The 24,588-nt window shown below is 38.8% G+C and overlaps 1 protein-coding gene across 1 annotated transcript in view; it reads right to left on the bottom strand.

The window, feature by feature from the left end:
- Positions 1-24,588, bottom strand: part of ESR1 (estrogen receptor 1) — a 401,155-nt gene that overhangs the window by 204,700 nt on the left and 171,867 nt on the right. Inside the window, exon 3 of the mRNA XM_053709268.1 lies at positions 6,751-6,867. Coding sequence (XP_053565243.1) covers positions 6,751-6,867 — 117 coding nt within the window. The remainder of the gene's footprint in view (positions 1-6,750; positions 6,868-24,588) is intronic.

Genomic DNA, 24,588 nt, shown 5'->3' with positions numbered 1-24,588 from the left:
AGTATTACAGACATTCTACACACATCAATGTATATACCAGCTGCACACACACACTACTTGGAGCTAGCTTCCGGTTGGTGGCTGCACATATCTGGCTGTTGTCATTCCCTCACCAAATTTGTTCAGCTAGCTCCCAGTAGTATGTTGCTGCTCCTTTAACAAAGGATGCCAAGAGAATTAAGCAAATTTGATAATAGAAGTTAATTGGAAAGTTGTTCAAAATTGTATGTTTTATGTGAATCATGGAAGAACAATTTTGGGTTCCTAAAAAAAATGTCACTCTAATTTTTCCAAAGTGGAAATAGAAATTGAAAAGCTTGAAATCAACCGCATAGTTATATGCAAGATATATTGTAAAAATATGCAGGCTCACTGCAGCAAAATTTATATAATATAATGAATTAGATCATCTATTTTTTGCAATAGAATGTCAATATCTTAGCTGTTTATGTCCTACTTTTGTTTTCTGATAGAGAATACAATTTTAAACAATATTCCATTTGACTTCTGTTATCTAATTTGCTTCATTCTTTAGATCAGTGTTTTTCAACCAGTGTGCCGTGGCACACCAGTGTGCCGTGAGAGATCCTCAGGTGTGCCGCGGCAGATTGACAACAGGGGGACATATTTTTTAAATTTTGCTTGTTTTTTTATTCTGGGCCGTTTTTTTATTTTGAGTGAGATGATGACTGAGGGTGATAGCGCAGTGACAGAGCAGCGGCAGCTCGCTTCCCCGACCCGTGTTCACACTTGGAAGGAACCCCACCCACCACAACATGTGTTTAGTGCCGGCTCTACACGCAGCACCACGCGACACTTCAATCCCCCATGCATGCTGGCGCAGCTTTGCTCCTCTTCCAGAACAGTTCCAGCCAGCGGGGGTGTCCCTCTTTCAAATTTTGAAATATTGGGAGGTATGTGACAGGCTCATCAGGAATTATTTACAACCATGACATATTGACTTTCATTCACAGACAATCATTATGATTGTTTGTGAATGAATGTCAATATGTCATGTATAGTTTGTAGGAGGCATGGCATGACAGCACAGTACAGTGTGTGTTTGTGTGTGTGTATATATATATATACATACTGTATTAGGCTACAATGTGTGATTTTGTAAAATTTTGGGATGGTGGATTTTAATGTAAAAAAGTGTGCCACAGCAAACAAAAGGTCGAAAATCACTGCTTTTGATAGCCTTTGTTGAAGAAATAGCAATGCACATGGGTGAGCCAATCACATGAGGCATCTATGTGCAGCCTCCAATCAGAAACGATTGATCCTATTTAGATATGGTTTTAAACAAAGGATATCAAGAGAATAAAGCAAATTAGTTAATAGAAGTATAGTGGAAAGTTATTTTAAATTGCATACTCTTTCTAAACCATGAAAGAATGAAAAATGTGGGAGTTTTATGTCCCTTTAATCATCCTATTAGAAGGAGTGTACTATATAGATATTTAAACTTTTACTAAAAATGTTGTCAGTTATATTCAGTTCATATACGTCTATTATTTTAGTACTTTGTCTAATAAAAAATGTAAGCCAGTCTATTTTTATAAATAGTTGGGGGTAAGTTTGTTTTCTTAGAAATGGTATACAAGAACACAAAAAAAATCACTACTAGTCTACACAGGCTACACAGTTATAATCTAATGGTAGAAATTAGTGGTTGAAAATATATAATTTACAATGTCCTATTTTTTCTAATTCTAATTGTAGTCAACAATAAACAACAAAGCAAAATGAGTCATTGGAAAGCTTAATTTGAACATATTAAAACTAAAGCTACACAGCTGCTTTCATAAATAATAAATGCAATAAATTATTTTTCTATACACAGGCATAAATATGGTTCCAAAATGTGTAGCAATAGAAAAAAAGTTATATTTTTAATTAACTTTGTAAAAATGGATCATTCATTACATTTTTTTTGTGAACAGATTTTATCTGTTAATAAAACTCTAGTAATATGAACTTTGTATAAAATATATTACTGTAGGTTAAAAATAAAATAATGGATTTTACATTTGTTTTATGTCATTATTTATGAACAAGTCTTTAAATGTACATATATTTTATACCAGAAAATCTATCTATCTATCTATCTATCTATCTATCTATCTATCTATCTGTCTGTCTGTCTGTCTGTCTGTCTGTCTGTCTGTCTGAAGAATTAAGGTATTTTGAAGTATTTTTTAGCGCACCTTCGGCTTTAGCGCAATTGGTCTAACTCACCTTCAGGTTAGCACGGTAGCGAAAGCCAGAAGAGGCTTTGATAGCGCGCCCCAAAAAAAAAGCTTAGATGCCTTCTTTTTAAAATAATGACAGCAAGAGAACGAAGAAAATTTGAAAATAGGAGTAAATTAGAAAGTTGCTTAAAATTGCATGCTCTTTCTAAATTACAAAAGAAAAAAATTGGGTTCAGTGTCCCTTTAAGGAGACCATTTTTTAAATGAAAGGTTACATGATCGCTAACACAGCACAAGTTAAATTAATAGCACTGCTATTCTTGCACTTCAATTACAAGTTGAAATAAAAAAGTGTGAGCAAAAGACTCTTTTGCTCACACTTTTTTATTTCAACTTGTAATTGAAGTGCAAGAATAGCAGTGCTATTAATTTAACTTGTGCTGTGTTAGCGATCATGTAACCTTTCATTTAAAAAATGGTCTCCTTAAAGGGACACTGAACCCAATTTTTTTCTTTTGTAATTTAGAAAGAGCATGCAATTTTAAGCAACTTTCTAATTTACTCCTATTTTCAAATTTTCTTCGTTCTCTTGCTGTCATTATTTTAAAAAGAAGGCATCTAAGCTTTTTTTTTGGTTTCAGTACTCTGGACAGCAATTTTTTATTGGTGGATGAATTTATCCACCAATCAGCAAGGACAACTCAGGTTGTTCACCAAAAATGGGCCGGCATCTAAACTTACTTTCTTGCATTTCAAATAAAGATACCAAGAGAATGAAGAAAATTTGATAATAGGAGTAAATTAGAAAGTTGCTTAAAATTTCATGCTCAATCTGAATCACGAAAGAAACATTTTGGTTACAGTGTCCCTTTAAGCTTTGTGAGACCCTGGAAATCAGGGTAACCCTAAATAATAGACTCACCCCCATGAAAGCTTACGGTCCTTAAAGGGAAATATAAGCATTTTTGCTATATACTTCTATTAGCAAAAATAATTCTAATAAAAGTTATGACTGTTTTCCTGTGGCATACGCACATATGCTGTGAGGGCGCGTGCTTCAGCATTTAAATACCATGCATGCTTAAAGAGCTGATGGTGGTGTGTATTGCTTTTGAAGACATAATTTGTGTCATACAAGCTACTGCTGACTCTCTGAGAAAGTGGGGTGTTTGAATACTGGTTCACGGGCCCTCACAGCATATGTGCGTATGCTGCAGAAAAACAGTAATGACTTTTATTAGAAGCATTTTTGGTAATGGAAGTATATTGCAAAATGCTTTACAATATAATTTGCTTTGATCACTTGGTATTCTTTTTTGAAAAGATACCTGTAGGTTCAGGATCAGCAATGCATTGATGATCCTTCAACAAAGGATGCAAAGAGAATGAAATGAATTTGATAATATAAGTAAATTGGAAAATGGTATGTTATATCTGGATCATGAAAGAAAGAAATTACGGGTTCACATCCCTTTAAGTGTATTATTATATCAATTTAACCCATGCAAAGTTTAAATTCCATTGTGGACCATTAATGCACTAGAGGTCTGGGGCTGACCATGACTGTGGTGCCAGTCGAAGGTGATCTGTTGTGAGCTGTCAACCACAGATGTAGAGCTGTCTTTAAAATGTGTTTAACCCCTTTGCATTTTCATATTGCAGCTTACTGTCCCTTTAACTAAAGGGACATAATGCCCATCATTTTTATTTTATGTTTCAGAAAGAGGATGCAATTTTAAACAACTTTCCAATTAACTTAATTCTCTTGGTATCCTTTATTGAGGGAGCAGCAATGCGCTATGGGGAACTAGTTGAATATATCTGGTGAGCCAACAAAAATAGACATATATGTGCAGCCACCAATCACCAGTTAGCTTCCAGTAATGCACTGCTGCTCTTGGGCTTAAATAGCTTTCAAACAAAGGATAACAAGAGAATGAAACAAATTAGATAAAAGAAGTAAAATTAAAACGTTGTGTAAAATTGTATGTTCAAAATGTTAGGTTTCATTTTCTCATTAAAAGGGAACACTTAAAAGAAACTCTAAAATGAAACCTTTGTGAAGGGATGGGAAATGGAAGAATTCTGACATTTGAATAGTGGAATAAATATTATATTCCACTTTACATTCTTCTGACAGTTGAATGTTTCTATAAGCTTAATATTACCTTTCAAACATAGAATGCAGAATTTAAGTATTATATTTGAATACTGATTCCAGTAGACAATAAAGTCTATGAGAAACAATATTTGAATGTATTCAGATTTATATTTGTACCACACTTGTTATTCCAAGCAAACCAGAATAGGTTACATTTTTTACATCAAAGGACACCTGTTTCAACCTGAGAAGCTGGAGATATTATTGTCACTCACGACACAATCTGCATTATAATCCAGACCCCATTTAGCTCTTGAATTAAAGGGACATTCTGCTCCAACATTTTTCATGATTAAAAAGATAGATAATCCCTTTATTACCTAATCCCTAGATTTGCATAACCAACACGTTATATTACTATACTTTTTACCTCTGTGATTACCTTGTATCTAAGCATCTTCTGACAGCCCACTTATCACTTGACTTTCTATTTATTATCCATTGACTTGCATTTTAGTCAATTAGTGCAGTGTCCTGCACAACTCCATGGGAGAGAGCACAATGGTATCTATATGGCTCACGTGAATTAGCAGTCTCTTGTTGTGAAAAGCTAAATAAAAAGCATGTGATGAGAGACTGTAGTATCTTAGAAATAGGCAGAGTTTTAAATTATATAAAGTATATTAATATAACAATGTTGGTTGTGCAAAGCTGGGGAATGTCTCTTTAATGGTTATGATTTTTGCTAGCTATTTTACCTAAGACTTGGGGATTTATGTTTATCTTGTATTTTACTGCTTTATAGGTTCCAACTGGTCCTATCATTAATTTAAATGATTTTTGATGGCAAAAAAGGACTTTTTGGAATGGGGTAGCATAGAATATTCTGACACTCTGCTTATAGCTAGTCAGTGGAATTACTACACTTACTCTTAGCTACTGATTTTTCTGCTGTTCCCAAGTCTGAGGTTTGCTAAATACATCTATTACTGATAATTAGCCTATGTTTTTATTTTACTTCAGTTATGGTTACTACATATCCAGGGTTTTCTAGGTAAATCTTGCATTTTTAGTTACTTGTTTATCACTATTGATAAGCTTTATAGCTCTGTTTGAAGAATTGGTGTTGCAGTCCAATGAGTCAGTGATAGACCTCATAGAACCATAAATCACATATAACATTAGCAGGTACTATTCCTAGTTTATGTTGCTGCTGCCAAGAGTCCAAAAGTAACTCTCAGACCTGCCTTAAAGGGACATGAAACGCACATTATTTTCTTTCATGATTTAGAAAGCGCATGAAATTTTAAACAACTTTCCAATTTACTTCTATAATCTAATTTGCTTCATTCTCTTGATATCCTTTGTTAAAAACATATATAAATAAGCTCAGTAGCTGCTAATTGGTGGCTGCACATAGATGCATCATCTGATTGGTTCACACATGTGCATTGTTATTTCTTCAACAAATGATATTTAAAGAATGAAGCAAATTAGATAAAAGAAGTAAATTGGTATATTGTTTAAAATTGTTTTCTCTATCTGAATCATGAAATAAAAATTTGGGGATTCATGTCCCTTTAAATGCTACCTTCATTTCAAGTTTTTCTTTGATGTCCTTTTGGGTCCCAGAGTGGCCTTTTCTACCCTAGGAGGCTCATTATAGCTTTTCTTTATTGCATTTATTTTGTAATTGGTTTCTGCGCTACTGGCAGTGCTGGAGCACACATTAGTAATATTTACTTTGGGGCTGATGATTCAGATAGGGCATATTATTTTAAATAACTTTCCAATTTACTTTTATCATCAAATTTGCTTTGTTCTCTTCGTATTCTTAATTGAAAGCTAAACCAAGGTAGGCTCATACGCTAATTTTAAGCCCTTGAAGGCCGTCTCTTATATCAATGCATTTCACAGTTGTGCACAACTAGAGGTCATTAGTTCATGTGTGCCATATAGATAACATAGTGCTCATGCCCGTGGACTTACTTATGAGAGGGCACTGATTGGCTAAAATGCAAGTCTGTTAAAAGAACTGAAATAAAGGGGCAGTCTGTACCTGCAGAGGCTTAGATACAAGGTAAAAAGATTATTAATAAAACTGTGTTGGTTATGCAAAACTGGGGAATGGGTAATAAAGGAATTATCTTACTTTTTAAACAACAACAATTCTGGACTAGACTGTCCCTTTAAATTAGCATGCTCCTTCCTGGCTGAAATGGCCTAAAATGGCGTAAAAAAGGTGCTTCCTTGTATGTCTATGGGTGCAAGTCTTAATATCTTATTCTGAAATTCATGTACAACAGCTCTTTTATTGTTTGTGAACTGTTAGAGAAGCTTTTAGCTTAATTGACTGTGTATATGACTTGCCTTTACATGATGATGCCTATTGAGTGCTTTCAAATAGTATGTAGGGTTCTCTGATTACCAGAAAGTGAAGCACTTTGTACTTACCACCTTTCATCATCCCCACTTCATAGCATTTGCGGAGTCGACAAGCTTGACAGCTCTTTCTCCTGTTTTTGTCAATGGTACATTGATTGGTTGCGGGACACATGTAGTCATTATGGCCTGTAACGAAAAAAAAAAGAGGTCCTTGTAAATTTAGTAAAAAGAAGATAGTTTTCATGATCTTGAAAACCTTTTGTCTTGTAAATACTCAAGATGTGCGCCAATACCACACTCAACCAGCAAATTGAAATATGTATCTTGTAGAAAACGCAGAGTTAAAACTATAAAATGTTGTTACATTTGTAACAGTAAATAACTCATTTGAAGATAGAAGTGATTCCCACTCAAGAATGTATTAAAGTGCTCTTTTTCTAAGTTACAATTGAGTTAGGAATATATATATATATATATATATATATATATATATATATATATATATATATTGAATACAAATTGCCATATTTTATCCTGTCAAACTTTTTATTAAACATTTCTAAATAGGTAATAATCCTGCAAATTAATATAGGAAACTATTCAATGTATCACAAACTAGATAAATATGATTTTTGAAAATGTTAGCTGATTTTTTTTCCTACCTCAACTAGAGGCTGCAAGTTTGGAAAGAATTGGGTGTGTCATGTGGGTGTGATTTATTTTGTTCTTTGATATGCCTACTTTTGCCCAGTGTATCCTCAACTACACTGACTGAAAATATGAGTGACAAAAATGTCTCTATAGAGAAGCTATGTAAATAGGCACTGATTAAGCTTCTAGTGGATTGTATGGGGACAAGAGAAATTTTGTATGTGAAATAGCTGTTTGTGTTTATTCAACATCCCCCCAACCATAATTAGCATTTTAATACCTAACATAAATTACCTTAGTAGGTCTGCTTTGCTTGCAGACTCAATCCATTTTAATGGGCATGTGCAAGGTGATGGTTTTAATAAGAAAAAAAAGCTATTTCAAATACAGAAATAAACATGAACCATTTTCATATATTTAATACTCTGCAATAGGCATTACAAGTAATTTAGAACACATTAAGGGGAAACATATTTTATACTACAGTGTCCCTTTAATAAATATATAATAGTTATGGAGCTAGCTGCACACATCTCTTGTTAAAGCAAAATGGCTTAGACTGGATCATCCTATTGGATAGTACAAGAGTAGGGCTGCCACCTCCGCCTTGTTTTTCTAGACAGTTTTGAGTTATACATGTTACATGGACATGAATATTGTTACTAGACAGGAAAACATGGCGGAAGTGGCAATTCATTAACCAGACTGATATATTTTAAGAAAGTTTCCATCTGAGAAAGGTAGAATGTAGCTAAAAGAGACTGCACCCTGAAAGTTATGATAGCCGTGTTTCTTCACAGTTGAGTGCCTCTCTATTGTTTTGTGTTTCATACATCATAAGCTTAAGGGATCTTTATCTCTAAGGGCGGCGTGGACATCTTGTCCACAGTGAATAAATAAATATATCTGCAGTTCCATTGATCTGACCTATATAAGAGGCAACATTTGTCTGAGGTTAGCTATAAAAAACCTCTCTTTTTTCAAGCTCACAATTGCTTATTTTTGGGCTATATGCTTTTTGCTGAGACCGAACATTTTCCTTTATTAAAGGGATAGTCTAGTCAAAATTAAAATTTCATGATTCAAATAGAGCATGCAATTTTAAGCAACTTTCTAATTTACTCCTATTTTCCATTTTTTCTTTGTTCCTTTGTTATCTTTATTTGAATTTATGCTTATTAGCTGGCTACATTTAGACACCAATAAGAAAGTGCTACCTAGGTCAGCTGAACCAACAATGGGACAGCTTCTATGCTTACACTCTTGCTTTTCCAAATAAAGATGCCAAGAGAATGAAGAAAAATTGGAGTAAATTAGAAAGTTGCTTAAAATATCAAGCTCTATCTGAATCATGACATTTTTTTTCCAAATTCTTTTTATTAAGAGAGATCAGGAAAGAATACAAAATCCAACAATACATTTGAGTCGACAATACTTCAAAAGTACATTGGCTATCTGTGTTAGCCATTTTATACAGTGTATGTGATATAACTTGTTCAATCAAAGTTAGTGCATGTATTGCATTTCCCCGACTACTCTAACCCCTTTTTAGTTCCACCGGTGAAACAGTAAAGTATCAGTACCTGCCGGGAAATCTAAATTACCTACTATGGGAATCAGTTTAGGGGAAGGGTGGCATGACCCTAGAAATTTATGGGTCAAGCTGTTAGAGGGCCTTTATAAAGAACAAAAGACGAAATGTGAGTTGGAGCCTCACCCGGCTTAAGATAAGGCAAGTGGTAGATCCATTGGTTTCAAGACTGCATTTTCCAGGTCTATATTGCTAAAGTGAGAAGTCGCCAGCTGCCAATCTAGGAGAAGTCGAATCAGGGCAGCCCAATTATATTGTTTAAAGTTCGGGAGGCCAAGGCCCCCATCTCTTTATGGTTGTTGCAAAGACTTAGCCGCTATGTGGAGTTTGCTTCCGTGCCATACAAACCTTTTTTTTTATTGATTTTAACATTTATCCATATTGACACAAACAGTATACATCAATGAGAAAAGAAAAATCAGTAAGAGTTACAATAATGCAGTATTATTAGCAGGGCTAACATAGTAAGAAAAAGAAAAAAGAAAAGTCAAACTGTATAAAGTAGCCTATTCTTTAGACTACCTAGGGGGGCTGGGAGGGTGGGGAGAGAAGAGAGAAAAAATAAAAATAAAAAATAATATATAAATCTTCCCTCTTTTATTTTCTTTCCCCTTTTCCAACAAACCTTTTAATAGCCTGGTTCAAAGCTCCAAGATCTCTTTTATTTATCAGGAATGGCAACATGAGTATTGAGTATAGTATACGTGGTAGAGTAACCATTTTTATGTGGCTGATTTGACTCATAAGGGACAGTGGAAGAGAATTCCATTGTTGAAGCTGACTACAAAGAGTCATCAATTGCTTTGAGATATCTATGTCATATAGGGAGTGTGGGTTTCTGTGGAAATGTATACCAAGGTATGTGAGCCTGCTCCCCACTACTGTGAAAGGGTAACTCACATGGCTGTCAGTGTGTTTATTGATCCAGAAGATTTCCGACTTTGCCATGTTGACCTTATACCTGGAAAAGGTGCCAAAATCTTGTATAGTTTTAAGGATGTTAGGAATATGTTTGGTAGGGTGCTCCACGAACAACAACATGTTGTCGGCATAAAGAGTCAACCTTTGGGGTCTACCATGTACCATGAGCCCAGGGAAAATTTGTCTCAGTTTGATGGCAAGAGGCTCTAAGGCCAGATCAAAGAGCAATGGGGACAGGGGGCACCCCTATCTCATGCTTCGCTGCAGAGTAATATCAGTTGAGAAAATCCCATTAGTAAGGGTACGTGCTATCGGTTGTGAATATATGTTTTGAATGGTTTGCACAAAAGGTCCACTGATATGGAAGTGACCCATAGTGTCAATCAGATGATTCCACTCTACACAGTCAAATGCCTTCTCTGCATCCAAGGATAACAAAAAGGCCTCCAAAAGATCATTTTTATGGCTCCCCTTCCCCCTTCCCCAGCAATAATCAATGATCTGCAGTACTCTTCTCAGATTAACTGCTGATGATCTTTTATAGACGAAACCCATCTTATCAGTGTGAAGAAGCAATTGGAGAAGAATTTTCAGACGTCCCTCCAGAACAGCCATGCAGATCTTGTAGTCTGCGTTCAATAGCGATATAGGTCTGTAAGATTCTGGCAAAGAGTCATCCTTACCCACTTTGGGAATGAGTGTGATATTTGTGGCTGAAAAGGTATTAGATGGGGAGATCCCATTGTGGAAGTATCTGTTATATAAGGCAACAAGGACCTTTGAGATATTAGGTTGTAGTAAACGGTAAAATTCAATAGGAGGGCCGTCCGGGCCCGGCGCCTTGCCCAGAGCCATGTTAGATATTGTATTAATCAGTTCTCCAGTAGTAATAGGGGAGTTTAGATGCTATAACTGATTTTTGTGTGAGCTGAGGTAGGCGTTTCAAGGCCCAGAAAGATTCTCTAATGTCAGCAGAGCATGCCGATTGTTTGGAGCAAATCCTCTCGCAATATCTGTAGGGGAGGTGTATGTTCTCCCCTCAAATTTTAAAGAGGCCACATCCCTTTTTGCCATTCAAGCTTTAACTAAGGAGGCCATCATTTTCCCAGATCAGTTTCCGAATCTATAGTACTTGGAAGCTGTTTTAATCAGACCAGAAGCCGCTTGATGAGCCAGAAAGGCATCTAGATCTTCTTTAACTGCAGTATAATTGTCATAAAACTCTCTAGTCTGAGAAGAACAATATTCTTAATAGGCCGCAGCTAAAAGTTTCTGCAAGGACACATACCTTTTCTGAGTTTTGCGGCGAAGAATAGCTAAGTAAGAGATGATGTTGCCTGTCAAAACTGCTTTCGTGGTCTCCCAGAACAATCGAGGGTTGTCTAAATGTGCCATGTTATCAGTATTAAAGTTATTTCATGATTGTATTAAAAATCACTTGAAAGGCTCAGAGGTGCCCAAGTAAGTTGGGAACCTCAAAGTATTCCTGTTAGAAGGGTGTCTACAAGGACGGAGTTTGAGCTCAACTGGCACGTGGTCAGACAGTAAAATGTCATGAATCCTATCCCACTAAACCAGTAAGATAATAGAGTCCAAAATCATAAAAAGATCTATCCGGCATATCGAGTCTTTGGCTTTTGAGAGGCAGGAAATATCCCTACCCTCAGGATGACACAATCTCCAAATATCACACAACCCGAAGTCTGAGGCCAAGTTGTTAAAGATCTTTTTTTCAAATCTTCCCTTGTATTTGGGTTGTCTATCTTCCAGGGGAGCACTCAGAGCTCTAATTCTGTCAAACACAGGATCGGGGGCCAAGTTAAAATCCCCGCCCAGTATGATATGGGTGTCCATATAAGCTGTTAGAGTCCTTATAAACTGAGTCCAGAAGACTGAGCTCTTCTGATTGGGGACATATATATTACAAAGGGTGTATATCTGGAGGCCTAACTTGATTTGCACAATCAAATATCTGCCTTACGTATCTTTATGTGTTTTAATGATATCTATTGCCAGCTTTTTACCAAAAAGAATAATCAAGCCCCTACTCTTATGTGAGACACATAAGAAATATTACCAACCCAATTTGTTTTCAGCTTATCATGTTCACTATCAGTTAGATGTGTCTCCTGTAGGAAAGCAATGTCAGTGTTCAGTCTACGTAAATGTGTCAGTATGGCTTTTCTTTTTACCGGGGAGTGTATCCCTCCCACATTCCAAGTAACTAACTTAGTTGACATCTACACTACAATTAACATTTATATGCAACAAGGGTAGAGGGGTCAAAAGGAGAGAGTGGAAGGGAGAATTTTCTTTTTATATATATTTCAGACCCATGTCAGTCCGCCCGGTATCTAATGCCTTCAGCATATCTCCTTCCATTGGGGAGTCATTTCTATTCATATTTTGCAAATATGAAAAAGTATTAAGAGCATGATGGTATACCAGTTACCCAATGGCTAACAACAGAGGCAAAAAAGCATACTAGACCTCCATTGGTCCCAAAGGAGGGGACACCCAAGAGTAATCCCCTCCCTTAGAGTCATATGTCTAAAAAAATGACATGTAAGTGCATATCCCATAAACAGAGACTTTTTAGGTTTCATATTAACGAATAACAGTATTAACTTTTGGATTAAACAGCGGATCAGTGAGACTAATCCATAAAGACTTGTGTGCCTACTATTGGGGCCCCTAGATTGCCACACATTCCATATATTGCAAATAGCCATAGGCGCTCTTTTAAAATTATGCAATCCTGTAAGGGGGTGTTCTGAGCTATGAACTTCGCAGCAACCTGGAGCAACATTCTGTCATTGAGAGTGGCCCGTAGCCAATCTCAACGACAAGCATATGCACACATTTACATAAATAAACAACAATACAAACAATTGTGGTATATAAATTGAGCCTTCTAGGGTTACATGTTGGTAGAAATATTCATCATCATTTTCAAATTATTATTTAATACCTTAGGATAAATTGAATTTCAGCCAAACCTGCAGGTAATGTTATCACTGTTCAATCTGGATCGACATGCAATGCTCTATTAGAAGAATTACCTGGCTGTGCCTGAGTCTCCCTTAGGAAGTCCTGGACCTCCAAGGGCGAGTCAAAAAATTTGAGGCCATTAGCAGTTAATAGTCCTAGCAGGAGAGAGTAAGTATACTTTATGGCCTTCCCTATTCAAAGTGGAACAGATCACAGAGAACTCCCTCTGCTTCCTCATCAACTCCGTGGAGTAATCCTGAAAGAGTAGGAGTTTGGCATTTTCAAACATTAACGAGGGGAGCCTGTGATAGGCCTGGAGCACCTGCACTTTTACCTGAAAATGTAAAAATGTAATCATCACTTGTCTGGGAGGCAGACCCTCTCTAGCATTCTGTCTTTCTGGTCCCACTCTATGTGCTCTTTCCAAACTACCCCTGAGAGTGCCTGCCGCTATACCTAGCAAGGTTGGGAGGTTTTGTTCAATGAAGTGTATTATTTCTGAGGGTTTGACAGATTCAGGGAGACCCACTAGATGTACATTATTCCGTCTGGACCTGTTTTCCAGATCTTCAAGGCGCTGATGTAATAGCTGATTCTGATGTGTCAGATCCTCTACCTTTTTAGTGTGTACAACATTAAATCTTCTAACTCTGAAGCCCTTTCCTCCACTTCCTTAAAACGGGTTGTTATTTGTTTGACCTCTCCAGCTAAAGTATCTAAACCTTTTTGAATATTATCATGAAAAGAGAGGTTAGCTGATGCACTATAGTGTGGGATTCTTTGGGGTCAGATATGGCATCCCCAGTCTTAGTTGAGGAGGAAGCTGAGTTATCTAGGTTACATATTTGTTTCCTATCACCCAATTTGCCTTTGCTAGACATTTTAGAGGGTTTTAGGAATTTATCCATAAAAGGTAGAGGTACAACAGTATTTCATGCAGATAGATGGAAACAAGCACTAAAACAATACAAGCTCAGCTTATTTCGGTGGTGTGCAGTGCATATATCAGATATCAGACCTCTACATACAGATATTTCTTATGCAGAGTACACATATGGAGGAAAAAACAAAAACAAAAAAAAACATTCAGGGGTACTTGTCATGAATGCAATACAGTTCACAGGTTGGAATTGATCCTAGTAAGCATTAAGTGACAATGTAGTTAGAAGCCTGTATGATATATGGGGGATGTACAGCCAGAGGTAAATTGAGGTACAAGTGGGAGCACCGTTTCTGGGGTGAGAATCTCTATGTGGCCCTCTAAGGCCCTAAGGCTGCTGGAGTTACCCACAAATGGAGCCTTTACTGCGAGGTCTGTGCACTGTATCTGCGTTATTGCCAGATATATATTATTAAAGGAGCAGTCGTATGAGTCTGTGCAGGACGAAGTTCCTCTGGCTGCTGATGTTACAAAGATCAGTTTAACCTTGTCTCTACGCAGCACATGAGCGTTAGATTCCTTACTAGTATGCACAAGTATTATCCAAAAATCACCCGTGCTAGGCTGTGCGTTTATGAGACAATGTATCTTCTATGAGGTTTGCTCCTTTAAGGTGGTTGCATGCGAGAGGGGTGTTTAACCGGGAAAAAACAGTACTTTACCAGGTCCGTTGACTCATAAAGAAATCCTGAATGGGGGTACTATAACAGAGACCTGGATGTTTTGAAGATCATGTGTCCGGTTTGGGAAAAGCAACAATGTTGTGTATAGATGGGAGCCATGCCAACGTATGGCCAAGATGGCGCTGGTGGTTTCACGCCTCTTCTCCACACCTTCCGGTTGTCATGTATAAGGATCTATCTGTATGTCACCCAGGAGTCCAGTAGTCAGCCGCTGCGATCAAGTTTACTGCATCTGTGTCCTCTAAGGCCCGATCCGATCTCCACTTGCGAATTCTTTCGTCAGCCAGGATACCGCGTGCTTCACACCAGGATAGCGTGTCCGTAAGTATGATTAGATTCACTCACGCGCCCGGCAGAGCATTGGTGGTAAACAGCGTGTGGGTAATTCAGCCATAGTCTGACGTCCAGCACCCTCTTTGTTTCACGCCTCCAGGTCTTGTCAGTGGAGCTCAGTGTGCTGTTACTCAGAGTGAGGGCCAATATGGCCTCGGAGAAGTAGGGTGTTACTCTGCACCTTTTTGTGTTGTGTCCTTCAGTGGGGGAGAGATGCTATTCCCCAGCTGCAACAGTGTCTCTGTCTGTTAAATTTTAGTATAAATTTCAAGAGTTTCACAGAGCTCCAAAGATGAGCTGCTTGCTCAGTGCCTGCCCACCGGAAATCATGACATTTTTATTTTGACTAGACTATCCCTTTAAGGTGCAATAGTCCTATTTCTGCTGAGGGGAGCTAAATAACACCAGAGCAAGCCACACAGAAATGTAAGCACCATTTGTTCCACACATTGTGGGGTGATCACACAGCAGGATCACTGACAGGCTTGCATTTAGTGTATTGTAGGAAGTGTTACTGCCAATTACCAGAGGATCTCACTATCCCTCTAACCAGACTATGCTTCAGCTGCTCCCACCAACAGCAGCAGTATTTACTGAAGTGTTTCTGTTCTCTTTCCAGGGGGAACTTAGTGCCACCTGCAAAAAAAGTGCAGAAACTCTGTTCCCATGCGTTCCCGCTCAACTTGACCCCTGTTCCTGAGCAAAAACTACCGGTCACCAAATCAGAAGTGTTAGTCTCACTGCTGGATGGTAACAAATTAGAGTATGTCTATGTAGTATATGCGGGCTTATTCATATATGGTATAAAGTATATGTGGGGCTAATTCAATGCTAAAGTATGATAAACTGACAAGAACGTGCCTTAGGAAGCACAATCATAAAAACACCATATAAGCTGACATATTTTTGGAACCCAAATGAAGGTACCCAGAATAATAAAAGATATTTTGTGAAATAAATGACAGTTTCAACACACTGACATTTATTTGCTCAAGCCCAATAGGTCGCATGTGAGCAGGGGGTGGGGTTACACATGCGATTGAGCAATCTTAAATTCCGGCAGTGGATGCTGTTCCGGACGCCCCAAATGTATGCGGACAGGTCCTCTCAACGAGAACCTTGTCATCCCGGATCTTCACAAATAAATATTGCATTTCATCTAACTTTTCTTAAAATCAGAATTAAACATAATTAAAAAAAGAAACGCAGATGATAGGAAGAAGCGTGGGAGGGGACAATTTACATATAAAGGGGCATAGATAGTGGGCCGAAACTAGGGCAGAAAGTGGGAAGGGATCTACATTAAAAGGGGTGTGGTAGATGTCAAAACTGAGTTTAACAAAATATCCGTGCTGTTGCTATATTTGAATATTGATTCTAATTGACTTATATTAAAGCAGTGGTCTCAAAGTACTGGCCCCAGGGCCAAATGCGTCCCTCAAGATAATTTCATCTGGCCCCTCCCTTGTTTAATAGGTAAACCATTAATTTGGGCTGTCATTTTTTTTTAGGGCTCTAAGAGGTGTAACTAGTTGATGTGCCTTTATAGCCACTCACAAGATAAACATAAAGACAACTGTCCAGTGTAGACTCCCACCAGACACTGCATTGGGTAAATGTCACTTTTTACGTTGCTATACAGTTCTAAGTTGATCGCTTCACTTGGCACTCACAAGATAAATATAGACAACTGTGTATGTCTAGTGTGGGCTACAACTCCCACCAAGCACTATTACTTGGCTAACTGTCAGTTCCATTTCCTAGTATATCCAGTTCCAGAGCACTTACTCAGTTCAAGCGACCGCCATGGGAGAAGAACACTTGGCTCCCAGATACTTTGAGTTTGATACCCCTGTTTTAAAGACTGTGCAAACCAACATGTTATTGGTTTGATTTTTAAATTATTATCAGACGTTCATCAATCATCAGGCTCTTGTTCAGAATAAAAATAGCCAACAGTTATTTTTAATCAATGTGAAAAAATAGTTGTTAAAGCATTTTAATACAGGCCCCCTTATATAATATGTTCATTCTTTGCCTTGGTTTTTCAAAGAGTTTCAGTTATAAATATCTACAACACAGTATGGAAGAAAGTTCCCATAGAAAAATCTTTAAAAAAAAATGTAATAAATTTCTCTTAATTTTTCTGACATTTTAAACTTACTCTGCAGCCATCAAAATTGAATTTCATTAAAAATGACTCTTAGAATAAGAAGTAAAGTTTATTTCTATTATGGACAAATCCAAATATCACAATAACTCATAAGCTCATCTCTAACCAGTTCACATATTAAAATAAATTTGACGAAAAATCAGCCCACAACCACATGGTAGATCGCAATCTTTTTTTAAGGTTTGGCAAAGAACGGTTCTTTTTCTTTTCTCCTTTTATCTGATTACTATAAATCACTATATTTTTAAGAGACTGGCATCAGATCAATCCAACATCTGCATTAAATAGAATCTTAACCAATTAAAGTCTGGAAAAGCCTAGAGCACACATTAACAATATATATTTCCACAGAGTAATAAATAGATTTGGCTAAAGAAAAATTCTAACGTTCATTTAAGTATTACGCGATATAATTAAATTAAAAATGTAAGTAGCATTTCATTTTATTTTACATTTTACACCCTCAAACCAGAGACATGTTCTACATGAAGCAATAAAAAAAGCTAAAATCTAATTACATTATTAAAGGGGCACGCAAGTAAAAAATAAACTTTCATGATTCAGATAGAGCATGCAGTTTTAAACAACTTTCCAATATACTTACATCAACAAAAGGTGCACAGTCTTTTTATATTTACACTTTTGAGGCCGCAGCTCCTACTGAGCATGTGCAAGAACTCACAGAATATACATATATGCATTTGTGATTGGCTGATAGCTATCACATGATATGGGGAGGGGAAATAGACATAACTTTGAAATTTGTCAGAAATAAATAATTTAAAGTTCAGACTGAGTGCTATTGTTCTGTCTTTTTATCATGCATTTGTTGATTATGCAAATCTACTGTATTTACCGGTCCTTTAAGAACCTTAAAGGGACATGAAACCCACAATTTTTCTTTCATGATTCAGATAGAGCATAGAATTTTAAACAAGCTTTAAATTTACTTTTGTTCTCTTTGTATCCTTTGGTAAAAGCATACCAATGTAGATTTCGGAGCAGCAATGCACTACTTGGAACTAGCTACTGATTGCTGGATGGACATTTACATCCTTTGTTATGGTAAAGGACTGTAGCCTCTTCAACAAAGGATACCAGGAAAATGAAACAAATTTGACAGAAGTAATTTAGAAACTTAGAAACTATCTGAATTGTGAAAGAATAACTTTGGGTGTCCCTTTAAGAGAAAATGGGGGGGGGGATGTCAGTTTTTGGAGGTTAGGTAATTCATGTGCAAATATGTGCTTAAAAAAACGGCATTTTTAATCTTACCATAAATATCATAAAACCTGGAGCTTTAAAACCACCAAACATTTTGCTAAAATTGTCCCATGTCTCGAGCCATAAAAATTCCCTTACAAAATATTATGTTCAGTTGAGGAAATTTGTGGCTTCCTTTTTAAGCTGTTTGCATAATCAAAACTTGCATAAAAAAAGATGCTTTAAATTTCAAATGGGTAGCAGATTTTTGTCCTGATACACTTCAAAGTTTCCTTTCATCAACCAGTATCCTGTATCATGTGACTAGGGATGACGATGTCCAGTATTCAATCAGATAGTCCAGTATTTTAACAGATTGTCCAGTAAACTGTACACAAATATATCCTACACTTAAATGTCCAGGCCCATACAGTAGTGACACTGTGCATGCTCTATTCTATGGCAGCCAAGGAGGGTAAAAAACACCACTGCTCTACATGTTACTGGCAGTCATGGTAGTGTTAAATCACTGCTTTTGTGCGCTCCGGGCAGTCAAGAGATCAAATCACTAATATGTAAATGTTTTACTGGCAGCAGAGGGGATAAAATAACTGCTCAGTTATGAAAAAACATAATTTATGCTTACCTGATAAATTTATTTCTCTGTGTATCCAGTCCACGGATCATCCATTACTTGTGGGATATTCTCCTTCCCAACAGGAAGTTGCAAGAGGATCACCCACAGCAGAGCTGCTATATAGCTCCTCCCCTCACTGCCATATCCAGTCATTCGAACGAAACAAGACAAGAAAGGAGAAACTATAGGGTGCAGTGGTGACTGTAGTTTAATTAAAATTTAGACCTGCCTTAAAAGGACAGGGCAGGCTGTGGACTGGATACACTACAAGAGAAATAAATTTATCAGGTAAGCATAAATTATGTTTTCTCTTGTTAAGTGTATCCAGTCCACGGATCATCCATTACTTGTGGGATACCAATACCAAAGCTAAAGTACACGGATGATGGGAGGGACAAAGCAGGAACTTAAACGGAAGGAACCAATGCCTGTAGAACCTTTCTCCCAAAAACAGCCTCCGAAGAAGCAAAAGTGTCAAATTTGTAAAATTTTGAAAAGGTATGAAGCGAAGACCAAGTCGCAGCCTTGCAAATCTGTTCAACAGAGGCCTCATTTTTAAAGGCCCAGGTGGAAGCCACAGCTCTAGTAGAATGAGCTGTAATCCTTTCAGGGGGCTGCTGTCCAGCAATCTCATAGGCTAAGCGTATTATGCTCCGAAGCCAAAAGGAGAGAGAGGTTGCCGAAGCTTTTTGACCTCTCCTCTGTCCAGAGTAAATGACAAACAGGGCAGATGTTTGATGAAAATCTTTAGTAGCCTGTAAGTAAAACTTCAAGGCACGGACTACGTCCAGATTATGCAAAAGACGCTCCTTCTTTGAAGAAGGATTAGGACACAATGATGGAACAACAATCTCTTGATTGATATTCCTGTTAGAAACCACCTTAGGTAAAAACCCAGGTTTGGTACGCAGAACTACCTTGTCTGAATGAAAAATCAGATAAGGAGAATCACAATGTAAGGCAGATAACTCAGAGACTCTTCGAGCCGAGGAAATAGCCATCAAAAACAGAACTTTCCAAGATAAAAGTTTAATATCAATGGAATGAAGGGGTTCAAACGGAACTCCCTGAAAAACTTTAAGAACCAAGTTTAAACTCCACGGGGGAGCAACAGTTTTAAACACAGGCTTAATCCTAACCAAAGCCTGACAAAATGCCTGGACGTCTGGAACTTCTGCCAGACGCTTGTGCAAAGGAATATACAGAGCAGAGATCTGTCCTTTTAAAGAACTAGCTGATAAGCCTTTGTCCAAACCCTCTTGGAGAAAGGACAATATTCTAGGAATCCTAACCTTACTCCATGAGTAACTCTTGGATTCACACCAATAAAGATATTCAAGCCATATCTTATGGTAGATTTTCCTGGTGACAGGCTTCCGAGCCTGTATTATTGTATCAATGACTGACTCGGAGAAGCCACGCCTTGATAGAATCAAGCGTTCAATCTCCATGCAGTCAGTCTCAGAGAAATTAGATTTGGATGATTGAAAGGACCTTGTATTAGAAGGTCCTGCCTCAGAGGCAGAGTCCATGGTGGAAGAGATGACATGTCCACTAGGTCTGCATACCAGGTCCTGCGTGGCCACACAGGCGCTATCAGAATCACCGATGCTCTCTCCTGTTTGATTTTGGCAATCAGTCGAGGGAGCAGAGGAAACGATGGAAACACATAGGCCAGGTTGAAGAACCAAGGAGCTGATAGAGCATCTATCAGTGTTGCTCCCGGGTCCCTGGACCTGGATCCGTAACAAGGAAGCTTGGCGTTCTGGCGAGATGCCATGAGATCCAGTTCTGGTTTGCCCCAACGATGGACCAGTTGAGCAAACACCTCCGGATGGAGTTCCCACTCCCCCGGATGAAAAGTCTGACGACTTAGAAAATCCACCTCCCAGTTCTCTACACCTGGGATGTGGATCGCTGACAGGTGGCAAGAGTGAGACTCTGCCCAGCGAATTATCTTTGAGACTTCTAACATTGCTAGGGAACTCCTGGTTCCCCCTTGATGGTTGATGTAAGCCACAGTCGTGATGTTGTCCGACTGAAATCTGATGAATCTCAGTGTTGCTAACTGAGGCCAAGCTAGAAGAGCATTGAATATTGCTCTTAACTCTAGAATATTTATTGGGAGGAGTTTCTCCTCCTGAGTCCACGATCCCTGAGCCTTCAGGGAGTTCCAGACTGCGCCCCAACCTAGAAGGCTGGCATCTGTTGTTACAATCGTCCAATCTGGCCTGCGAAAGGTCATACCCTTGGACAGATGGACCCGAGAAAGCCACCAGAGAAGAGAATCTCCGGTCTCTTGATCCAGATTTAGTAGAGGGGACAAATCTGAGTAATCCCCATTCCACTGACTTAGCATGCATAATTGCAGCGGTCTGAGATGCAAGCGCGCAAATGGCACTATGTCCATTGCCGCTACCATTAAGCCGATTACTTCCATGCACTGAGCCACTGATGGGCGTGGAATGGAATGAAGGACACAGCAAGCATTTAGAAGCTTTGATAACCTGGACTCCGTCAGGTAAATTTTCATCTCTACAGAATCTATAAGAGTCCCTAGGAAGGAGACTCTTGTGAGTGGTGATAGAGAACTCTTTTCCACGTTCACTTTCCACCCATGCGACCTCAGAAATGCCAGAACTATCTCTGTATGAGACTTGGCAATTTGAAAGCTTGACGCCTGTATCAGGATGTCGTCTAGATACGGAGCCACCGCTATGCCTCGCGGTCTTAGAACCGCCAGAAGTGAGCCCAGAACCTTTGTAAAAATTCTCGGGGCAGTGGCCAACCCGAAGGGAATAGCTACAAATTGGTAATGCCTGTCTAGAAAGGCAAACCTTAGGAACCGATTTGTGAATCGGTATGTGAAGGTAGGCATCCTTTAAGTCCACTGTGGTCATGTACTGACCCTCTTGGATCATGGGTAGGATGGTCCGAATAGTTTCCATTTTTAATGATGGAACTCTGAGGAATTTGTTTAAGATCTTTAGATCCAAGATTGGTCTGAAGGTTCCCTCTTTCTTGGGAACCACAAACAGATTTGAATAAAATCCCTGTCCTTGTTCCGTCCGCGGAACTGGATGGATCACTCCCATTACTAGGAGGTCTTGCACACAGCTTAGGAATGCCTCTTTCTTTATCTGGTTTGCTGATAACCTTGAAAGATGAAATCTCCCTTGTGGAGGAGAAGCTTTGAAGTCCAGAAGATATCCCTGAGATATGATCTCCAACGCCCAGGGATCCTGAACATCTCTTGCCCACGCCTGGGCGAAGAGAGAAAGTCTGCCCCCCACTAGATCCGTTTCCGGATAGGGGGCCGTTCCTTCATGCTGTCTTGGGGGCAGCAGCAGGCTTTCTGGCCTGCTTGCCCTTGTTCCAGGACTGGTTAGGTTTCCAGGCCTGTCTGGAATGAGCAACAGTTCCCTCTTGTTTTGAAGCGGAGGAAGTTGATGCTGCTCCTGCCTTGAAATTTCGAAAGGCACGAAAATTAGACTGTTTGGCCTTTGATTTGGCCCTGTCCTGAGGAAGGGTATGACCCTTGCCTCCAGTAATGTCAGCAATAATTTCCTTCAAGCCAGGCCCGAATAAGGTCTGCCCCTTGAAAGAAATGTTGAGTAATTTAGACTTTGAAGTCACGTCAGCTGACCATGATTTAAGCCATAGCGCCCTACGCGCCTGGATGTGAATCCGGAATTCTTAGCCGTTAGTTTAGTCAAATGAACAATGGCATCAGAAACAAATGAGTTAGCTAGCTTAAGCGTTCCAAGCTTGTCAATAATTTCATTCAATAGAGCTTCCAGGGCCTCAAACCAGAATGCCGCCGCAGCAGTGACAGGCGCAATGCATGCAAGGGGCTGTAAAATAAAACCTTGTTGAATAAACATTTTCTTAAGGTAACCCTCCAATTTTTTATCCATTGGATCTGAAAAAGCACAACTGTCCTCAACCGGGATAGTGGTACGCTTTGCTAAAGTAGAAACTGCTCCCTCCACCTTAGGGACCGTCTGCCATAAGTCCCGTGTAGTGGCGTCTATTGGAAGCATTTTTCTAAATATAGGAGGTGGGGAAAAGGGCACACCGGGTCTATCCCACTCCTTGCTAATAATTTCTGTAAGCCTTTTAGGTATAGGAAAAACGTCAGTACACACCGGCACCGCATAGTATCTATCCAGCCTACACAATTTCTCTGGAATTGCAACTGTGTTACAGTCATTCAGAGCAGCTAATACCTCCCCAAGCAATACACGGAGGTTCTCAAGCTTAAATTTAAAATTAGAAATCTCTGAATCAGGTTTCCCCGAGTCAGAGATGTCACCCACAGACTGAAGCTCTCCGTCCTCATGTTCTGCATACTGTGACGCAGTATCAGACATGGCTCTAACAGCATTTGCACGCTCTGTATCTCTCCTAACCCCAGAGCTATCGCGCTTGCCTCTTAATTCAGGCAATCTAGATAATACCTCTGACAGGGTATTATTCATGATTGCAGCCATGTCCTGCAAGGTAATCGCTATGGGCGTCCCTGATGTAATTGGCGCCATATTAGCGTGCGTCCCCTGAGCGGGAGACGAAGGGTCTGACACGTGGGGAGAGTTAGTCGGCATAACTTTCCCCTCAACAGAACCCTCTGGTGATAATTCTTTTATAGATAAAGACTGATCTTTACTGTTTAAGGTGAAATCAATACATTTAGTACACATTCTCCTATGGGGCTCCACCATGGCTTTCAAACATAATGAACAAGTAGGTTCCTCTGTGTCATACATGTTTAAACAGACTAGCAATGAGACTAGCAAGCTTGGAAAACACTTTAAAACAAGTTTACAAGCAATATAAAAAACGTTACTGCGCCTTTAAGAAACACAAATTTTCCCAAATTTTGAAATAACAGTGAAAAAATGCAGTTACACTAACGAAATTTTTACAGTGTATGTAATAAGTTAGCAGAGCATTGCACCCACTTGCAAATGGATGATTAACCCCTTAATACCAAAAACGGAATAACAAATGACAAAAACGTTTTTTAAACAGTCACAACAACTGCCACAGCTCTACTGTGGCTTTTTACCGCCCTGAATACGACTTTTGAAGCCTTTTGAGCCCTTCAGAGAAGTCCTGGATCATGCAGGAAGAAGCTGGATGTCTGTGTCTGTAATTTTTGCTGTGAAAAAAAACGCTAAAATAGGCCCCTCCCACTCATATTACAACAGTGGGAAGCCTCAGGGAACTGTTTCTAGGCAAAATTCAAGCCAGCCATGTGGAAAAAACTAGGCCCCAATAAGTTTTATCACCAAATATATGTAAAAAACGATTAAACATGCCAGCAAATGTTTTAAAATACACTTTTATAAGAGTATGTATCTCTATTAATAATGCAAAACAGAATGAGAAGCAGTCTGCCAGGAACGAACAGCAGCATCAATAGCTTGTTCTATGGCCCGGTTGCCACCTGGTAGTAGCTTCTTTCTGCCCAATTGTGCTTTTCACAGAGGAAAACTTTCCTGTAGTATATCAGTCTGATCCCGCCGACATGGTCAGTCCAGCCCCGAAATACCAGGCAATTCTCCTCTGAACAAGGAACATGACAACCCCAGACGATCGTTTCGGCCTCCTTTGGGCCTCGTCAGTGAGGTGCAGCCATATCCCTCTAAGCACATTGGGCAAGGAGTCCACGTCTGGTTTCCCCCATCACCCTTAGGGAGACTATCCCCAGGGTCATATTTACATATGCAAAACAGAATGAGAAGCAGTCTGCCAGGAACGAACAGCAGCATCAATAGCTTG

The sequence above is a fragment of the Bombina bombina genome, chromosome 4 (genome assembly GCF_027579735.1).
Source record: "Bombina bombina isolate aBomBom1 chromosome 4, aBomBom1.pri, whole genome shotgun sequence".
NCBI classification, from domain to species: Eukaryota; Metazoa; Chordata; class Amphibia; order Anura; family Bombinatoridae; genus Bombina; species Bombina bombina.
Note: the sequence above shows the minus strand (reverse complement) of the source record. Positions and strands in the feature narration are given on the sequence as shown.